Source organism: Takifugu flavidus, chromosome 11 (assembly GCF_003711565.1).
Source record: "Takifugu flavidus isolate HTHZ2018 chromosome 11, ASM371156v2, whole genome shotgun sequence".
Taxonomy (NCBI): Eukaryota; Metazoa; Chordata; class Actinopteri; order Tetraodontiformes; family Tetraodontidae; genus Takifugu; species Takifugu flavidus.
The window spans coordinates 12,036,034-12,052,712 of record NC_079530.1 but is presented as its reverse complement, the minus strand read 5'-3'; the positions used below and the strand labels follow the sequence as shown (position 1 = coordinate 12,052,712).

The 16,679-nt window shown below is 47.3% G+C and overlaps 2 protein-coding genes across 7 annotated transcripts in view; both read right to left on the bottom strand.

The window, feature by feature from the left end:
* Nucleotides 1-46: 46 nt before the first annotated feature.
* On the bottom strand, nt 47-3,610 carry slc29a3 (solute carrier family 29 member 3). 2 transcript variants are annotated; one of them, XM_057048380.1, is made up of 7 exons: nt 3,293-3,610; nt 2,591-2,677; nt 2,150-2,516; nt 1,879-1,961; nt 1,479-1,705; nt 1,089-1,251; nt 47-943 (listed from the first exon to the last, which is right to left on the bottom strand). In XM_057048380.1, the coding sequence occupies exons 3-7, from the start codon at nt 2,468-2,470 to the stop codon at nt 313-315; spliced, it is 1,425 nt and encodes a 474-aa protein (XP_056904360.1). In that variant the 5' UTR covers nt 2,471-2,516; nt 2,591-2,677; nt 3,293-3,610; the 3' UTR covers nt 47-312. The 2 variants fall into 2 exon arrangements, with proteins under 2 accessions (XP_056904360.1, XP_056904361.1); XM_057048381.1 differs by having other exon boundaries at nt 2,591-2,674.
* A 907-nt stretch (nt 3,611-4,517) lies between these two features.
* unc5b (unc-5 netrin receptor B) overlaps nt 4,518-16,679 on the bottom strand; it is a 38,706-nt gene continuing 26,544 nt past the window's right edge. The window contains exons 2-17 of one of the 5 annotated variants that reach the window (XM_057047863.1): nt 15,960-16,190; nt 15,579-15,722; nt 15,157-15,260; nt 14,237-14,417; nt 13,747-13,914; nt 13,316-13,480; nt 11,970-12,002; nt 10,435-10,629; nt 9,673-10,038; nt 9,500-9,587; nt 9,170-9,344; nt 8,853-9,092; nt 7,891-8,040; nt 7,594-7,758; nt 7,340-7,518; nt 4,518-6,701 (exon numbers count right to left, since the gene is read on the bottom strand). In XM_057047863.1, coding sequence (XP_056903843.1) covers nt 6,536-6,701; nt 7,340-7,518; nt 7,594-7,758; nt 7,891-8,040; nt 8,853-9,092; nt 9,170-9,344; nt 9,500-9,587; nt 9,673-10,038; nt 10,435-10,629; nt 11,970-12,002; nt 13,316-13,480; nt 13,747-13,914; nt 14,237-14,417; nt 15,157-15,260; nt 15,579-15,722; nt 15,960-16,190 — 2,750 coding nt within the window. In that variant the 3' untranslated portion in view covers nt 4,518-6,535. Of the gene's footprint in view, nt 6,702-7,339; nt 7,759-7,890; nt 8,041-8,852; nt 9,093-9,169; nt 9,345-9,499; nt 9,588-9,672; nt 10,039-10,434; nt 10,630-11,969; nt 12,003-13,315; nt 13,481-13,746; nt 13,915-14,236; nt 14,418-15,156; nt 15,261-15,578; nt 15,723-15,959; nt 16,191-16,679 lie in introns of all 5 variants that reach the window. The other 4 variants (XM_057047860.1, XM_057047861.1, XM_057047864.1 and 1 more) reach the window with 4 other exon arrangements.

Here is a 16,679-nt window from a genome sequence, read left to right as displayed (position 1 = left end):
CTTTTCTGTGAAACCAAGATGGAGGCCTTAGTGGGGCGTGAAAGAATTCAGAGATGAAACAGGATTTATTAGTATAACTGTACAATGAGCCCGGCCTCTGAATCATTCATTCCTGAGCTGGTGATGGTGCTCGGTTAAAAGCACCGACTTAAAAATAAAATGGTTTAGAGTTCAGAGGGTGGACAGAACATGCACCGCACACGGAATGGTCTTAACTGTGAGGTAATGATGGTCACCCCTGAGCCACCATAGTGAGTGTAAGCTTATCTGTAGTTTGTCTTTAAAGTATTACTGCTGCCACAGAACCACAGTTCAGATGCAGTGCACAATGAGTACTGAGAAAGCAGATCCAACAGCCAGTCCCAGAGTGAGGAAGAAGGACATGACCACTCCGGTGGCCTCTGCCAACTCCCGCGGTACCACCTTCGGGCCGTAGATCATTGGCAGTGTGCCCAAGTATCCGTTGGAGAGGCCGAGGAGGCAGTTAAAGATCACAGGATACACGTCATGTGTGAAAAACACGGTGCGGAGGTGAACCCTTGGCTGGTAGTTGCAAAGCATGAGGAGTGGCACCATGATGGAACGGCACAAGACCAATAAAGGCAGAACTCTGCTGGTGGGCCCCGGGACCTGCAGCCAGGCCGTGGCCTGTCGGCCGCAGAAGTCAGCGATGTTGTACATCAGGAAACTGGTGAGAGGCACAAAGTAAGTCGTGGTCCAGGGGCTGCCGTCGCCTTTTTGGACCGATTGGATCCCAGAAGACACGGCGGGGAACACCATGATGGAGACGCAGAAGACGTAAAAGACACTGAGTCCAAGCACCCATGTTTTCCTGAGGATGGGCTGTAGTGGTGGGACACCACTCCTGGTGGTGCTGCCTGCTGCCGTACCCCCCTCGCTCATCACTCCTGGACTCGTGCACCTGGCGGCCAAGATGTAGTGTCTGACAGAAAAGAAGCACAGAGCTATCACATTCCATTGCTCATCACAATAACAAATCCCCCAACAGTGGGTCCGCGTCGCTAAATCCATCACACATTTGAGATCCCGCCTGTTGTCAGGCGAGATCTCAAATGAAAGATACTGACCTCGAATATGCCAACTTGGGCAGCAGCAGATATGAGGCGATGCAAAGTAAAATGAAGATGTCTGCTGTCAGGAAGTAGACCAGAGCGCTGCTGGTCACATCGTTGGCCACAGCCAGGTCCACTACTGACGCCACGGCACTCAGCGTGCCCCCCATAGCCTGACCTGCCAGAGAAATTGTCTGTTAGCAACCTGCACACAACAAAGCTGAGACACAATCTTCCCACTGTCAAACTAGTGAAAGGTGCACAAGGATAACAGCTGTCTTTTGTTATCGGCCACAAAAGCCAACATGAACTCATGGACTCTTTCTGAATTGAATTCTTTCAATTTTAAGACTGAAAGACACAAAATGGGTGTCCAAAAATGTTGAAACACGTCTCTTGGCTGACCTGATATAAGGGCCTGAGATATCCTCATGGGGAAGTGCCCGCTGATGCCAAACATGCTGCCAGAGAAGATGTTGGAGGCTCCGCTGACGACCGCCACGCAGGCCAGCGTGGCGACCAAGAACTCCAACCTACAGCCGGACACGTCCACCTCCACCAGCACCGTGGTCGCCACAAACACCACCAGGATGATAAAAAGTGACGACAGGATGCGCACATTTGGAGACAACCTACAGGAATCGGAATTGTGGTTTCACCCAGTTGATGATTATCGTTTTATCACTTTATATCAGATCCGATCAAGGTTTACTCACGAGGTTACAGCACACAATCAAATCAGCACATTCATCAGGATAAATGTGAGTGACGTGTGTGTGTCTGTGCATTGGCTAAAGGTATCAACCTGTTGACCAGGAAATAGTTGAGGATCAGACAGAGAACCGAAGGCACTGTGGAGGCAATGGACAGATAGCTCTCAAAGTAGTCCTGTAAAGAGTAACAGAAAAAAAGAGTCATTTAGAGGGTTAGGGTTAGGGTTAACCTTCCTTTTTATGGATTCACTGCAGTCAAACAATGACAGAATTTATGATTCTAAATCAACTGAGCTGTTTTAACAGGAAAAAGTGCCCACAGTTTAGCAGCCGTAACAAATATTCAATGTCCCTTTGACTCACGCTGAGGTCTGAGAGTTGCTCCGCATCACCGTCGTGACTGTTGTTGCTTAGTTTGTAGAGCCAGTACTGTTTGGCCGTGATGAAAAAGTTCCAGGGCAACAGCGAGCCGATGCCCATCAGGAAAAAGATGATGTACACTAAGAAGTAAGAGTCCTCTGGTATGTACTGCACAGCCAGGGGCCCGGGGGAATGTTTGGGCAGGAGCGACGCAGAGGGAGTCTGATCCTCGCTCTCCTCATCTGCCGACACTTGATCGTCGCCATGAGCGTTTGGAAGATAGGACGAGTTGAGGCTGGGCTGCCCCGCTGCTGTGCTGTCCATTTCCTCAGGCAGCAAACACGGGAGGCTTACCAAACAGAGGCTGCAGCTACAGAAACACACAAGTTAAACAGAGTTTTTGACAAACATTTTGTTATTGCTACAACTTTGAACGTTACCCACCTACACTGGGGCGGACCTAAGGACAGAAACCAGCCTGGAGATTTCCTTGCTGTACCTCAGTCCAGCTGTCCAGATCCTGTGATTCTGCTGTGCAAACACGAGAACCGATACAAGCATGAGAAATCCCGACTGAGACGAATACTCATCCGATCAATTTGGAATTTCACATCACTACATTCCATTCGGACCGTGTCGCAGCTGCAGGGACAAGAACAAAGGTGGTTGATGCATTCTTTGATGGTCACGGTGACAGCAGAAATCTCCATTTTAGTTAAAGAAAATTTGCTGTTCAGCTTTTCTTTTTTAGAACAGCATGTGATTGACCTCAAACCAGCAACCGCTAGTTTCATTTCATCACTTTCCTGTTCCGCTGCCCAATGAAGGCAAAGAGTGATTCCTGACTAATGGAACAGTCATGAGTTTCTACTCCTGGCAGAATTTGGCACATTTTCTCTCCACCAGATGAAAAAGACACCCATAAAAGAAGATGCCTTCTCTTTAGCAGCTGTCAAAAAGTAAGCAAGCTTAAATGTGTCTGTGATCGCAGTGATGTATTTGTTTTAAGCAGCTTGTGAGAAGAGGTTCCTCATTATTAAGTGCATTAACCAAAATAAGCTAACGTACATTTTACTTTTTTGTCAAGCAAGTACGGACGAATCTGATCTGCCACACACGCTAATGTCTCTAAAACTGAAAACATACCCAGTTTCGGTGACTTCTCTTCAAGCAGCATTAGAAGAACAGGCAAACTTCCCTTCTGAGTAGTTGACAAGTCAACCAATGTTCGAAAACATTATTTCACTCCAACAGTAACTACCACGCAACATCCGGGAGGAATCCTTCAAAACACGATTACCAGCTACATAATCTATACCAAACTGGCTTCAAACGCATATTACGCCAAATAAATGTACAAAAATATTTACAAACTAATCTTAATATGAGTTTAACACGTATTTGACTCGGCTGAACCTCAAAAAAGCCAATCAACGTTAGCATTTTGGTGGCGATTCATTCACCGGAAGCATGTGACAAACAACACAGATACGTCACGTCCGGCACAGGCCTCGACGATTTAAAACATGTGAGAATAATAAACAAACAAACAAACTTGTGTTGTGCTGGTTCTTGTTGTGCTGTTTCTATTGGGGGGAAATGGAAGAAAATAGAGGGAGGGATGAAGGATTGTTGGATAGAAATTAGTATTATTAGGTCAAAATAGCGTTTCAAATTGTTCAGGTGAATTCCAATTATTTACTGGTAATATTTTATACAAAAATGTTTGAATTTGCCCAACAGGTAGATACATTTGTCTGTTTTTGTTCACCGTTTAGGGCACATATTACACATATTATACCAAGAACAAGATAGTATGGTTTGTGAGCCTTATTTTAATGGTGCAATTATCTATCAATACTAATTTTTAATAACACTAATCTTCCAAATGCCCCCTTTTTACTATTTTGCCCATGAATTTTCACGTACGTTTACCACAACCGCCAGATGAGGGCGCCAAAGGACAGCGTATGGTGTAGAAGTGAAAGGGAAAACCTTCAGACCTTTGGATTTTTGTCAGAAGAGCACGGATGGGGCTTGAAGAAACAAGCCAGATAACAAAACAGTCCAGGCCACACGATTTCATCGCCTGTGTCGGAACCAAAAATCTTCAACGTTGACATATTCATTAATATAAACTTTTCATCAAATATCATTTCCATTTATTGCTTTAACCAGTCATTTGCTTTACTGTAGCATCACTGAATTAAAATGGCTTAAATTATTGTTTGAAGGGGCCCCTCATGTTGTTGAAACAGGTAACTCTTGTAGTGGCTCGTCTTATGAACGGGAACGCCACCGGCTCTCGGAGATGCTCCCACATTGCCTGGTTTTACACTGACACTCGAAGCAATAACACAAACACAGCTGGTAAACTATGAAATATAATTTATTGCATAAAAATTATATTTAGTTACAGGTAAGAAGGCTAGGTGTTTATTTACAATTGGTACTTTACAGAGATAAAATAACATCACTGGATCCATAAATTCGTAAAAACGTTTCACTTCTTGAACAAAAGCTATATTTTCCTCTTTTGATGAGATCAAAGACCCAACAGATACTCAAGAACTCTGGACAAATAAACACTGTTCTACAGGTAACCGTTCTCAGTAACGAGACTTGAGGAAATTAAAATTGAGTCCGGCGATGTTCTCAGACCAGAAGTACCAAACTGGTCGCTGTCAGACATTTCCTTTCCTGTGGAGACCTGCAGGGCGTGAGTTCGTCATATTTGCCCCAGCTTGTTGGAGCCACCACTCGATGCCAGTTTTCCCCTTTGTCCCACTCCTTTATTACTTTACTTGGTTAGTCTTCTGATGCAGATTGTGAATACCATCACCAAAAATGCACGAGCCACCCTTGAACCCCTTCAGGATTATCAAAAACCCGCTGTTAATGATCTGAAAAAATAGAAATATTCCTCCAACAGAAGAAGTCGAAATGCTCCGCTTCTCTTTATGCACGTTGCATAGCATTTACAAAGAGGGATGGCAGTGTGAGCATGTGCTGCCTGCACACCCATCTGCCCAGTCACACACACTTTTATTTTCAGTTCATTCACACGCCAGCAACGCTGCACACTGCTGAAGAGGATACTGTCTGTCTTTTGGTTTTTAAAAAAATTCAAATACATGAGAACTTTTTTTGCCACGAAGGAGGAGAAAAAAAAAAGACTCAGTAACACATTAATGATGTAAAGGTGAAAAGCCTGACCAGAAAGCAGGAGGTTAATAAGTTATCAAAACGAGGGGCTGGGGGCCTGTCGAAGTATGTTTTGATTAATGTCGATACCTTGTTTGAAACATAATGTGTTGAGGTAAAGTTGACGCCTGTCAGACCCATTTCTCACGTCCATCTCTTCATCGTAAAAGCACCTGCAGTGTAGTTACCTGGACGCCACCCTCGCTCTAATCGTGTTCTCCAGCTTCTATTTTACATTTCCAACAGACACAGTTTGAAAAATAGCAAACACATTGTCATGAACATCTGCTGTGCAACTAACTCTCATTTGGTCTACTCTGTTAGGAACAAATAAAACAGCTCAGTAGCCTAAAGAAGCCGATAGGACAGGTCCTACAAGATGGTTAAAGAAAGAAAAATCCACAAATATGGATAATAACGTAAAGAGCGTTCCCTAAAGGAAACTTTTAAGGGATAAGCAGTTCTCCTGCAGATGATTCCCAACAGATGGGAGGAGCGTGTGGCAGAGCAGTAGAGGAAACGATGCAAAGAGAACCCCCTGGTGAATGGAGATGAATGCCAAGGCTTTGAGGCGTTTGTTGTTGCCATGTGAGGGCGGAGGGCGGTTACCTGCAAACTCTTACGCAAACTTCAGCCTCAGCCCCAACAGAGGCAGTTGTTATTTTGGGTCCGAAACGATGCGCTCGCACGTCAGTCGGAGTGCGTCTGGGTTTGTGTGCCGGGGAGGGACTGGAGCCCCAGGAGGTGGAGACAGGTGTGAGCTGTCTGTCATTCGCTGTGACGAGGAATTTGTGACGAGCACTTTAATCCTGCTTTTGCCGCGCGGGTAATCCCAGGTTAGCTTTTGACTGCTGAATCAAAGATTTATTTTTCTTAAAAGGCGTCATTTTCACTCTGGGGAGAAGACTGAGAACTCCACTTCTTTTAGCTTTAAGATTTCTTTGGAGGAGCCTCAGGTCAGCAGCGATTGTGGGATGTCCAGGATGGGAATGGGATACAGGGGCTGCAGATGCCAGTGGGGGGGGGGGGGAGATGAGGCAGAGGCAACAGAGGGGGCACGTAGGAGCCCACACTCACTGAGCTCAGGCTGCGTCCCTGTGTGCATATATGTGGGCAGCTCCTGTTATTTTCATCACTGTGGTTTGGGGGAAAATGTGTTGCTTGTTCTCTCATTTCCTTGACCAATCAACAGTCCCCGTCCGTTGTCATGACAACCAGCACCTCGCTTTTGCCCATGTCTTCAAGTGCGGTTGCCAGAGAGACCAGGTCTGCATCCGCTTGATGACAGGCTTCCCACAAGTCTAGAAGAACACCTGTAGGGCTGGGCTTTGTCGCAAAGTAGTTCAAGTACCTGAAGAGAAAAAAAATCAGGAATCGGCTTTTACGCCCATTATTGATTAAAAACATTTGATATGATTAATCGAGTGTGACGCAAACATATCTTAGCACTTCATTAGCATTTAGAAAGAAGCTCATACACACTAAAAAGCCAAGCAATGACAAATCATGCTGCTCAAATTAATATCTAAGTATCCAATATATGTAATTGTTTCTACCAAAGGGGCTAGTTGATATAACTGATTTGACACTGAAACTTATGGGATGCCGGTGCCTGTACATTTCCCTTTAACTAAAGCGATACAACATACTTTTTAGATCAAATATAGTGGAATAAAGAGTATCTATCACTCTGCTTGATTACCCTGGATCTTGTTGCCTCTTTTTATTGATAGTCGGGGCAGCTAATTCCAGGATTTGACTCCTCTCACTGTAAAATCTGCCAGGCCAAAAGATGTTCTGCACTATGGAATTTAACGGTTGCCACTAGAAGAAGCCCTGTTGCATCTAATGTCTTATTAAACGCACCATTTAACACACGATTTACAATATGAAAATGAGCACTGTGAAAATTAAATCCCGTTAATTATCTATTAAATTCTAACGCCCACTGGAAGCGTTCACGCAGAACCAAGGTGAGCATGATCTGACCTGTCAAAACCGAGGCTGCGCGCTAACAGCCGCCAGTCACACCCTCGAGCGCTGGGGACGTCCAGACTGGCGCAGATCTTCTGGCGGATCGAGTCGGGCAAACGGAAGGCGTAGGGTCCCACTTGAGAGGAAGGTGGGCAGCTTCCTCCTGACGGCAGGGGCGAGTGTGGCGGCAGAGTCTGGAACGAGCGGAGCGCGTCATTTTTTTCAAATGCAGACGAGAGGATTTTATGGCATCGGCGTCTTTTCACTACCTCCTGAATATCTGTGTGCAGCTGGAATATCTGTCCTTCCCCTTCCACCTGTCTGACACAGATCTTACAGGTGAGCTGTGACACTGCCAGGCTGCTTCTCTCCAGGCTGAAGGTGCAGTGTAAGGGTCTCTGGCTGCCACTCCAGATGTGATAAAATGGGATCTCCTGTTAGAAAATGTTAAGAAGGAAGGAAAATAGAGGTTCCGGTGAGCATTGGGAAGGATTATTCAGGGAGAACCTTTGCATATTTAAACATGCGGTCATTTGCTGCCTCATCTGCTAAATACGAGGCCTCACCTGATACTTTGCGAGCAGTTTGCTTCTCCAGTGAGTGTGAGGAATGTCGTGGATGGACAGTCGTAGATTGTGGTAGCTGTCTTTGAAAAGCAGCGGTTTAGGATCCTCCAGCAGCACTCCGCCTAAGCTCCTCTCCAGATCCAGCACGTCCTGCAGCGACAAGACGAGAAGCCTCGTTCATATGACCAATGCTAATGAGGGTCCACCACTGCAAAACATGTAGTTCAAATGTGCTGTGCATCCAGTTGGTTTCCCATGGAAACGTGCGAGAGCGAACAGTCTGAAAGCTGTTCTGTCAACTCCAGCAGTCAGAAATCAAATATAGTGGCAGCAGTAATATTTCCCACAGCCTGTGTTCGCTAACTCGACCTGTCCGAGAGCCTAAAAACCAGAGAGGGGAAAAATATTGAACCGTAATGGGTCAAATTGTGTCTGGATGGATGGAGTACCTGGTTGGAGGCTCATACGGTGCTGTGAGAGTGTGTAAAAGCAGAATTTGCTGTGGGTGAATACAGAAGAAACAACCCTGTTTACAGCTGGGAACATTAGGCTCAGCACCTCTTGGGAACCTGTCAGTTTTTCCTGAAACTCAACTACAACTTGGCCGTTAGTGTGTATCTCAGAAACTCCTCGATGTGCACAGCCCCAACACAGGAAGTATGACCGCCTGTGCTCCAAATGTTCTAAACTGGTGGCCTGTTGCTCTAAAGGTGCTGTATGTACTTTTGATATCTATCTGATGCAGGCTTACAGGGTTTTTCTTACATAATCACATATGGTTTATTTTTATAATTCATCATCTTCTGATGTTGTTCCGCCTGCTGAAGACTCGTGTATGTGTGTTATAAACGGTTTGTAAGAAAACCTACAGCTGACTGAATATGACCAAATCATGCGTGAAGAGAGAAGACGGAGAAAAAATAGCGTTAAAAACGGTGTCCAATTACGAACAGAACCAGAACCTTGAGTGCATGTGGGGTGTCGTGGATGCAGTAGATGCGGAGGCTGTAGTCGAGGGACAGACATGGCGCGCGCGGGGCGAACAGCGCCAGCTGCAGGCGTTTACACGCCGGCTGTGGGGGGCAGGACTGGCCCACCAGGCCGTATGTTCCCAGCTGCTCCATGAGAACATGACAGCACTCTTCCTCCAGCTGCAGGTAGCACGGGGAGGACAAGGTCTCCTCTCCTACTGTCAGCACCTCCTAAAAATAGATTTGAAAAAATAGCTGAGCCACATTTTCTTTTGTGCATGGAAAGATTTCGGCCGGAGCCGGCTCACCTCCCAGGCCCCCTGGTGCGTTTGCGTCTTGAGGGTGAGGGTCCAGTCGGGGGTAGGGGTGTCGAGCTGGGCACAGTGGGGTAAAGTGAGAACCACGGGACGGTTCAGCAGCATGCCTGACGGGCCACAGCTCACCACAGGACTCAGGACAGTCTGACTGCCCTCTGATGGGAGCCTGAAAATGTCACGTGCAAACACACAGACAGTTTAAACGTTCCCGAATCGGGTTTATTTTCTGATTTCCTTAAATTTCGGAGGAGGAGGTGGAAGCGCACGTGTCGTTCCTGCTCTGCACAAAAGAGGTGAATGAGAGAGATGAAGGGAACTCACGTCATTTTGTCCCATTTGTTGATAATGAGGTACATCTCATAGAACTTTCCCTGGGGGATCGTGCCAGGTGGGACCAGCAGGCTGACACCTGTTGAGGAGAGATTGTCACAAAGTCCATGTTAACATGGTTTCATTTCCGGGAGAATCAAGCTGCTGCAGGACGCGCATGTTACCCGTATTAGGGATGGTCAGGCGGCCTCCCAGGTTGCCCAGCGTGGCACTGGTGCTCAGCCCAGGCTCCCTGGACAGGGTGTGGCTGTAATAGTCCCGTTCTCGACCCACCGTTCCCACTGAATTCAGACTCAGGATCTCGCCATCCGAGCGCACATCTGCAGGCAGCTCCAGGGAGGAGAGCGTGGAGGAGTTGTACACCTTGATTTTGAGACTGGGCAGCGGGTCCAGCAGGGGAGAGGTGGTCATGGGGATCTTGTGAGGGCTGTCGTTGGCCCCCTGCTGCAGGGAGAAGAGTGGCCCTCGGAACGTCCCCGCTGTGGCCGTCAGATCTGGGGGAGCTGAGGGATGCAGAGGGTTGGGGTTATCTAAAACCAGGAGAGGAGACAAGAACTGACATGACAAAAGCAGGACCGAGAGGACGCGAGTCAAATGGATTAATGTTGGTAATTAATATTTAAGAGGAAGGAAGAATTAAAGCAGAACCGTGACAAATGTTTGAAGTGTAAAAAAATAGAATAGAGGAAAGAATGGAAGAGGAGATTGGGTAGTTCATGAGACATGTGAAAAAGGAATTAATATTGTGTTCAGGAGAAAAATACAACTGGAAGTATAAAAATATTGCTGGATTGTGGCTGTTGAGATGCCTCAATGAGGCTTTGTTAAAGCAGCACATTGTTTTCCCACAACCTGATCTTTTTAAACCTAAAACTGAATTTTTTACAATAGAAACAAACACCAATACACAATCAGTGTGACCCTACCCTGTCTGGAGGGCTTGTAGTTGCCAGGGTGGAAGGCGGCGGTTAGAGCAGATGAAGAATCGGTGATGTCTCCGTGGAGATGGCGGCACCTCCGCCGATATGCGAGCACTCCCACGCACAAGACCAGTATCACGCACAGCAGCAAGGCCCCCACTAGACCAGCATAGACGGCTACGCCGGTGTCAGGGGCGAGGGCTGAAAGGAGACCAGGAGATTTGAAGGTCAAAGGCATCGTACAGGGAGAGAGACACGGGGACAAGGACAAGGACGCAGCCGTGAAGGGACACGCGAGAGGGGCGTTTTTATCTGCTCGCAGCTAAGAATGTTTGGCAAATATTGTCAACTCAATTTATCCAAATCAACACAAACACACAGAGGTGGACAAAGATCGGGGACACACATATATAAGTGTGGCGACACTTTTACTCAGAAGTAACTTTGGACGCACACGTTGCTGGATCCAACTCAACAGCATCACTGCCGAGCTGAGACATGAGCGATGTAGGTGGGAGACGGCGAGGAGTTAAAAAAAAAAAGCAAAACAATGAGCACAGAGGCTGGAGTAGAGGAACAAGCAGGAGGAGAAGCAATTTGGCATAAAAGGAAAGGAAAGAGTTTGATAAGGTTGAAATTTGTGGAGAGGACAGATGGATTAGAAGTGTGGTGAGGAGGAGAGAGGAGATAAGGAGAGCTGTGCTTGAGGAAAGAGGCCCATGTTGAAAGAGCAGGAGAGAGATAGAGGAGCGAGGGAGTTGGGAGGAAACCACAGAAACGGCACAGCAGCATTAAAAGGAGAAGAAGGAAGGGAGAAGAAAGCCGGAGGCAGACGGGCTGGCAGAGGAGCGCTCACGTGGCACGATGGAACCGAATCCGACAGCCGTCCGCACTTATTACCGCAAATGGAACAATGGTGAATTAGGTGCATTACCGAGACTGCGCTCCCCTCTCAGCCCATGCCGAACTGAGCTGGAGGAATTACCCTCACTTCAAATGTAAACCATGGCACAGATTAACGGAGAGCCAGACAGAAATCAGCTGTTCTCCTGCCTCCATCTCCGAGGGCAAAGATCAAAGCGTGTCAGATTAGAGAGCCGTCATTTCACTTTCATCACCGCATGATTTCAGATTTCCCCACACGCACGCACACACACACACGGACGCAGATTTACTGGTTTACAGTCAGTTTTCAGGTTGTTTGCTTAATTACTCCAACATCTATTAATCCCATCAACTCAAATGCGCCTTCTTTGTCTTTATGGCTGTTATGTAAAGGTCGCGATGCGCTAATCCTTCGGCAGTTCGTAAACAACCGCCGTTCCGCCTGTCAACACGCTGGACAACTACACGTATAAGTCGGGTTGACCACAAAGGTGAGGCACATCTTTGCTGGACACAATGTGGGATGACAAAGTGTGGAGAGACATCCTCGACCGTTAGCTGCACGCGCTAATACACAGATGCTAGGACTCAGACTTGCATCAAACACAAACAACAAGAAGCAGCCAAAGAGTGAAATCATGGGAAGGTGAACTTACGATGGCTTGCATGTTCAATAGAAACCTTTTTATCTGTTTAAACAGGAGACAAAAAAATGAGAGAAGGGGGGAAAAAGAAGAAACACAACATAAAAATGGATGGACTACTTGTTATGCAAATGAAACTTATACAAAGCAGAAAAATGAGAATAAACAATAGCTCATCAATATGAATCAACTCAGAAGCATGAAAGGCAAAACCAAACATCTCCAACAATACCTCCACTCCAAATATGTGAAAACGTGCGTCTGGACTGGGCTTGCGTCCATGAAAAAGGACTGCCTTTGAACAAAAGTTAAACATTTTTGGTCGAGCTTGAAATAAGAAAACTCGTCCCGTCTTAAAGGGAAACACCTTAAACTTGGTCTTTCAGGAGTTTGTCAGTTACTTGAACTCAATTGACGGCACTCATGCTAAAGCGCATTATCCTAGCGCGTTGGGAGTGAAGTCAGTAACCTGCAGTTTGTGGAGTGACGCATTTTCTGATTGCTGAGGGCAGGTTTCCCTGACAACACTGTGAGTGAGCGCCGCTCCGAGCAGCCAAATCACGCGGTGTGTTTGTGTGATGTGGCTGCACCACGGAGGCTTGTTTATGTCGCGGCCAGCGTGTACATCCAACACGCCGGAAGCACAGCGACGCTCTGATTGCATTCATGATTGGCCCGCTCGTCCCTTCACCTTGCACGTGCACGTTTGGTGACATGCAGTGGCATCTGCCGGTGAACTTGCGCGCGTCTGTGTGTGTTTTTTCAACGCGCAGCGGAAAGTGTCTACACCATCGGTGGATTCTAATGTGCTGTCAGCTGGATTTCTCCCAGCTCATCGTGGGGCGTCACAGTGAGTCTGACTCACTCTCATATGTTGCCTTTGTGCTAATTTTTCAACTCGGCCTCGTCATGCTGGCTTCTCGCTCTCTCTCTCTCTCTCTCTCCCCCCCCCCATCTGTGCCCTTTAGCTGTGGATCAGTTGCCTCCTCTGTTTGTGAACCCACGTTTTTGCTCATGAAACATCTGCCTGCAATTTAGCCACTTGTCCTTTCATCTCCGCTCACATCCTTCATGCTTCATCCTTCATTCATAACCCTACAGCAGTGACTGTGCACCTCAGGAGCACAGCTCTAAATACAAAATGGCTTCAACACAGAACCTAACAAGGACCAGGAAAGGAACACCTGCTGCACAACTTATTGCCAATTCAGCACTCTCCTGAGATGGGAAAATGTCAGGCAGATAGCTCGGATATGCCTAATTATTTCTTACCTGGTGCTGGTGACCTTGGTAGGTGTGAATTGGCATTAAAAAGGAAACTTGAAATATTACGCCGAGATACAAACGCTCTGACTTACAGCGCGCACACAGCCCCTCAGTGCAGTTTTTGCTCTCCATCATGCTCCCGCTGCAGTGTTTCCCTCCGTTCCTGGGAGGTGGGGCTTGGCACTCGCGACTGCGCCAGTGGGTGCACTCTGTCCCACAGGCCGACCACTTTGCCCACTCTGTCCAACCACCATCCACTGTGATACGAACACAGAGGGGTGTCATCGCAGACGAGCCACAGTTAATGACTCCAGTAGATCAGACCGGGCTCATTACAGCCTGTTGCATTCGTAGTTCTGCAGCCTGTACTATATTTATGGATTTTAGCTGTTTTGCCGTACAACAAATAGGTAGCCCGTTGCTAATGTTTAAAAGAGGAAGGGTAATTTAAGCAAAATGGCCCATTTGGGAAATGTCCTGATGTTCTTGCACGTCATGTTTTGACAGTGTGAACTAATGTTACCTGGGCACAGCGTGGTGCAGGTCACCCGCTGGAAGGGCGGGCCCTCGCAGAAGGCGCCTCCATTCAAAGGCGCCGGATTGGTGCAGCTGCGTGTGCGCCGCTGCCAGCCCCGCCCACACTGAGCATTGCACTCTGACCACTCGGTCCAAGAAGACCAGCCTCCGCTCACTGAAGGAGAGGGACAAACAGATGGCAGACGTGAGCGAGCGCGGCAGTTACATTCAACAGTAACGAGAGTTTTACCCTTTCATCGCGCTCACTGATGAGTGAATGTGAACGATCCCGTCCGAAGGAGAATGAGAACGAGCCTCTTATTTTTAAAAACAACAGCCAAGCCTCAGAAGTACAGCAACCCCCCCCCCATTTCCAATACAACTGCCCACAAATTTGCTCCAATTTACCCTTAGACATAGCTGCTAAATTATAAACATTTCACTTGAACGGTGTGTGTCTACGTGTGTGTGTGTGTGTGTGTGTGAGTGTAAGCTACCATAAACGATAAGCGTAGCCGTGCTGCTGCGTCTTTTGGCCACCACGTTACGAGCCACGCAGGTGTAGTTCGCGGTGTCGGAGAGTCTGGCCTGTTTGATGATCAGATCGTGATCAATGGTGATCAGAAAGTTGGAGTCCTGCGAAGGATCGATGGCGTCCTCGTTCTTCAGCCAGTCCACCTACAGACGAGCAGGTCAGGATCATATATGTGTCCAAGCTCTGCATTAAAGTCATGCTCCGATACAACTCTGCATCCTTACACTCAATGTACTCTAGTATTATTCTTAATCACTCAAAAACTCCTACAAACTAGAATTTATGGCTGTATAAAAAAATACTTGATTTTTGTGCCACACTCTCCTAATTAATGTGCAGAGTTCAGTATTAAACAACTACATGCAATAAAATGGCTTTTATGGTGAAACACATTATGAAAGCTCTCCTGCAGCTACATCTATTAGCTTTTACACTTTACTGCCATCAGTTTTTATGCCACATACCAACATGTTATTTATCCACTGACACAAACTATGAAGATAAGTATTTACTTTGTGCATAAAAATCTACACTTAAGAATAATTTGATGTGCCTTTTCCGTATAATTCTTTTGCAGCGTTGCTGGTTTATGGGTGAAATAAAATAAACTGATATAATGCTGAACAGTTAAAGCAGATTAGACCATGAAACAAATAGCTTTGCTATTTCTTGCCTAAATAACAGTGTGTAATTTATCAGTGTTATGTTAAAGTGTTTTCCTTTATGGTGCCACAGTGCATACACACAGTTCTTAGAGCACCAAATTGATGTTGTGTGCAATTATTTAGGGATAAGCTGTAAAAGGCGTATATAACAAGTAAATAAAAACAACCCAAATGTAAATAAATCTGCAGAGCTGGAGGTGAGGGGTGTGGAACATACCTCAGCAGCAGGCATGCCCTCTGGGGGGCGACACTGCAGGAGCACCTCCTGCTCAAGACGCACCTCCCGCCCCAGCGGCTCCTGCTCAAAGTTCTTCCTCAGGTCTGCAAGAGGCGCACAGGTGAAGTCAGCGTTTACCCACGGCCGCCCAGCAATCGCATCAACGACACGCTCTTCATCACACACACACACACACACACACACAATCACAGCAAAATCCCCTCCAAAAATCAGCTGTCACTGCGATACTTTATTCCTTTCATCCCCTCGTGCAGACTGTCAATCACACTACAAAACTCATCACCGTGGGCGACAGTGACGGAGAGCAACTACACATTCATTTGCATCCACACATGAGCCGACACTCATTTGCCCTTCCTCTTTCTCCCTCCCTGCCTCCCTCCCTTCGTGTTGGTACTGACATGCGATGCGAACATAGGCGCGGTTGCTCTTGGTGGTGCCGGCCGAGCTCCAGGCCACACACTGGCACCAGTAATCCTCCAGTCCGAACAGCTCCTCCACCTGGGTTCGAGACACTGAAATTTCCACCTCCCTCACCACCAGACCTGTGCAGGAAGACAGATAGGGAGATTAGAGGCGTTTCACTTTTCACGGTGCATATAAATAATGCAATGGCTGCAGGCCAAACGCTGTTGATGTGCACATAAAAGCCTATAGGAGCTAATGGATTATGCAGTTGCCAATGATGTTTGTAATTGAGTACGATGTTTATGTGTGTGAAAGAGCGACGTTTCCGCGCGTGCATGTGTGGTTACATGACGCTGTCGCCGACATGTTCTTACCCGTGATCTGATCCAGGCTCTCTCTGGTAATGTGATCGTTCTGATTGACCCATTCCCCATTACATTTGAAGTAGATCTGGGTGGCCGGCGACGCCCGACACCGCAGCTGCACCGGGCGGTTCTTCACGATGAAGGCGTCCTCCGGCTCCAGCAGAAACTCTGGGAGGGGCTCCGCTGGGGCCGACGGGAAGGAATCCGGGAGGACCTCAGCATCGCTGTAGTCGCTGCTCTCTGGAAACACCACAGATGAGGTGAAGACCTGTCAGCGTCAGAGTGACAGCCGTGTTGTTCCGCACACCTGGAGTGTGTACGTGATTGACAACATCACACATTCGCCATAAGGCAAATCTCGTAAGAGGACGTTTAAGGTGTTGACGGTTTGTGGTGTGAAAGGGCCACGGTGACATTTTCACCTCCTTGTACTGTCAGGTACCCGGTGTCTTCCAGAGGGTCCCTGCCTCTCTGCTGGGGGGCGGAGATTCTGACCTTCCGCAGACGTATCCTGTTGATCGCGCATTACTTCCTGACATTTTCAATGTGACAATTTGCTCTCTGCGATCCTGCCACGAGCCGCCCCTGCCAGGGAGGACGCTGCCTTTTTGACCTCGTCACACAAACCGCTTCATGTCAGCCTGACGGTCCAAGTCACAGCTTCAACACTAGATATTAACACTGCTAACTTTAGCGAGGATGCTCTCTGTTTCAGTTCGGATAATTTTC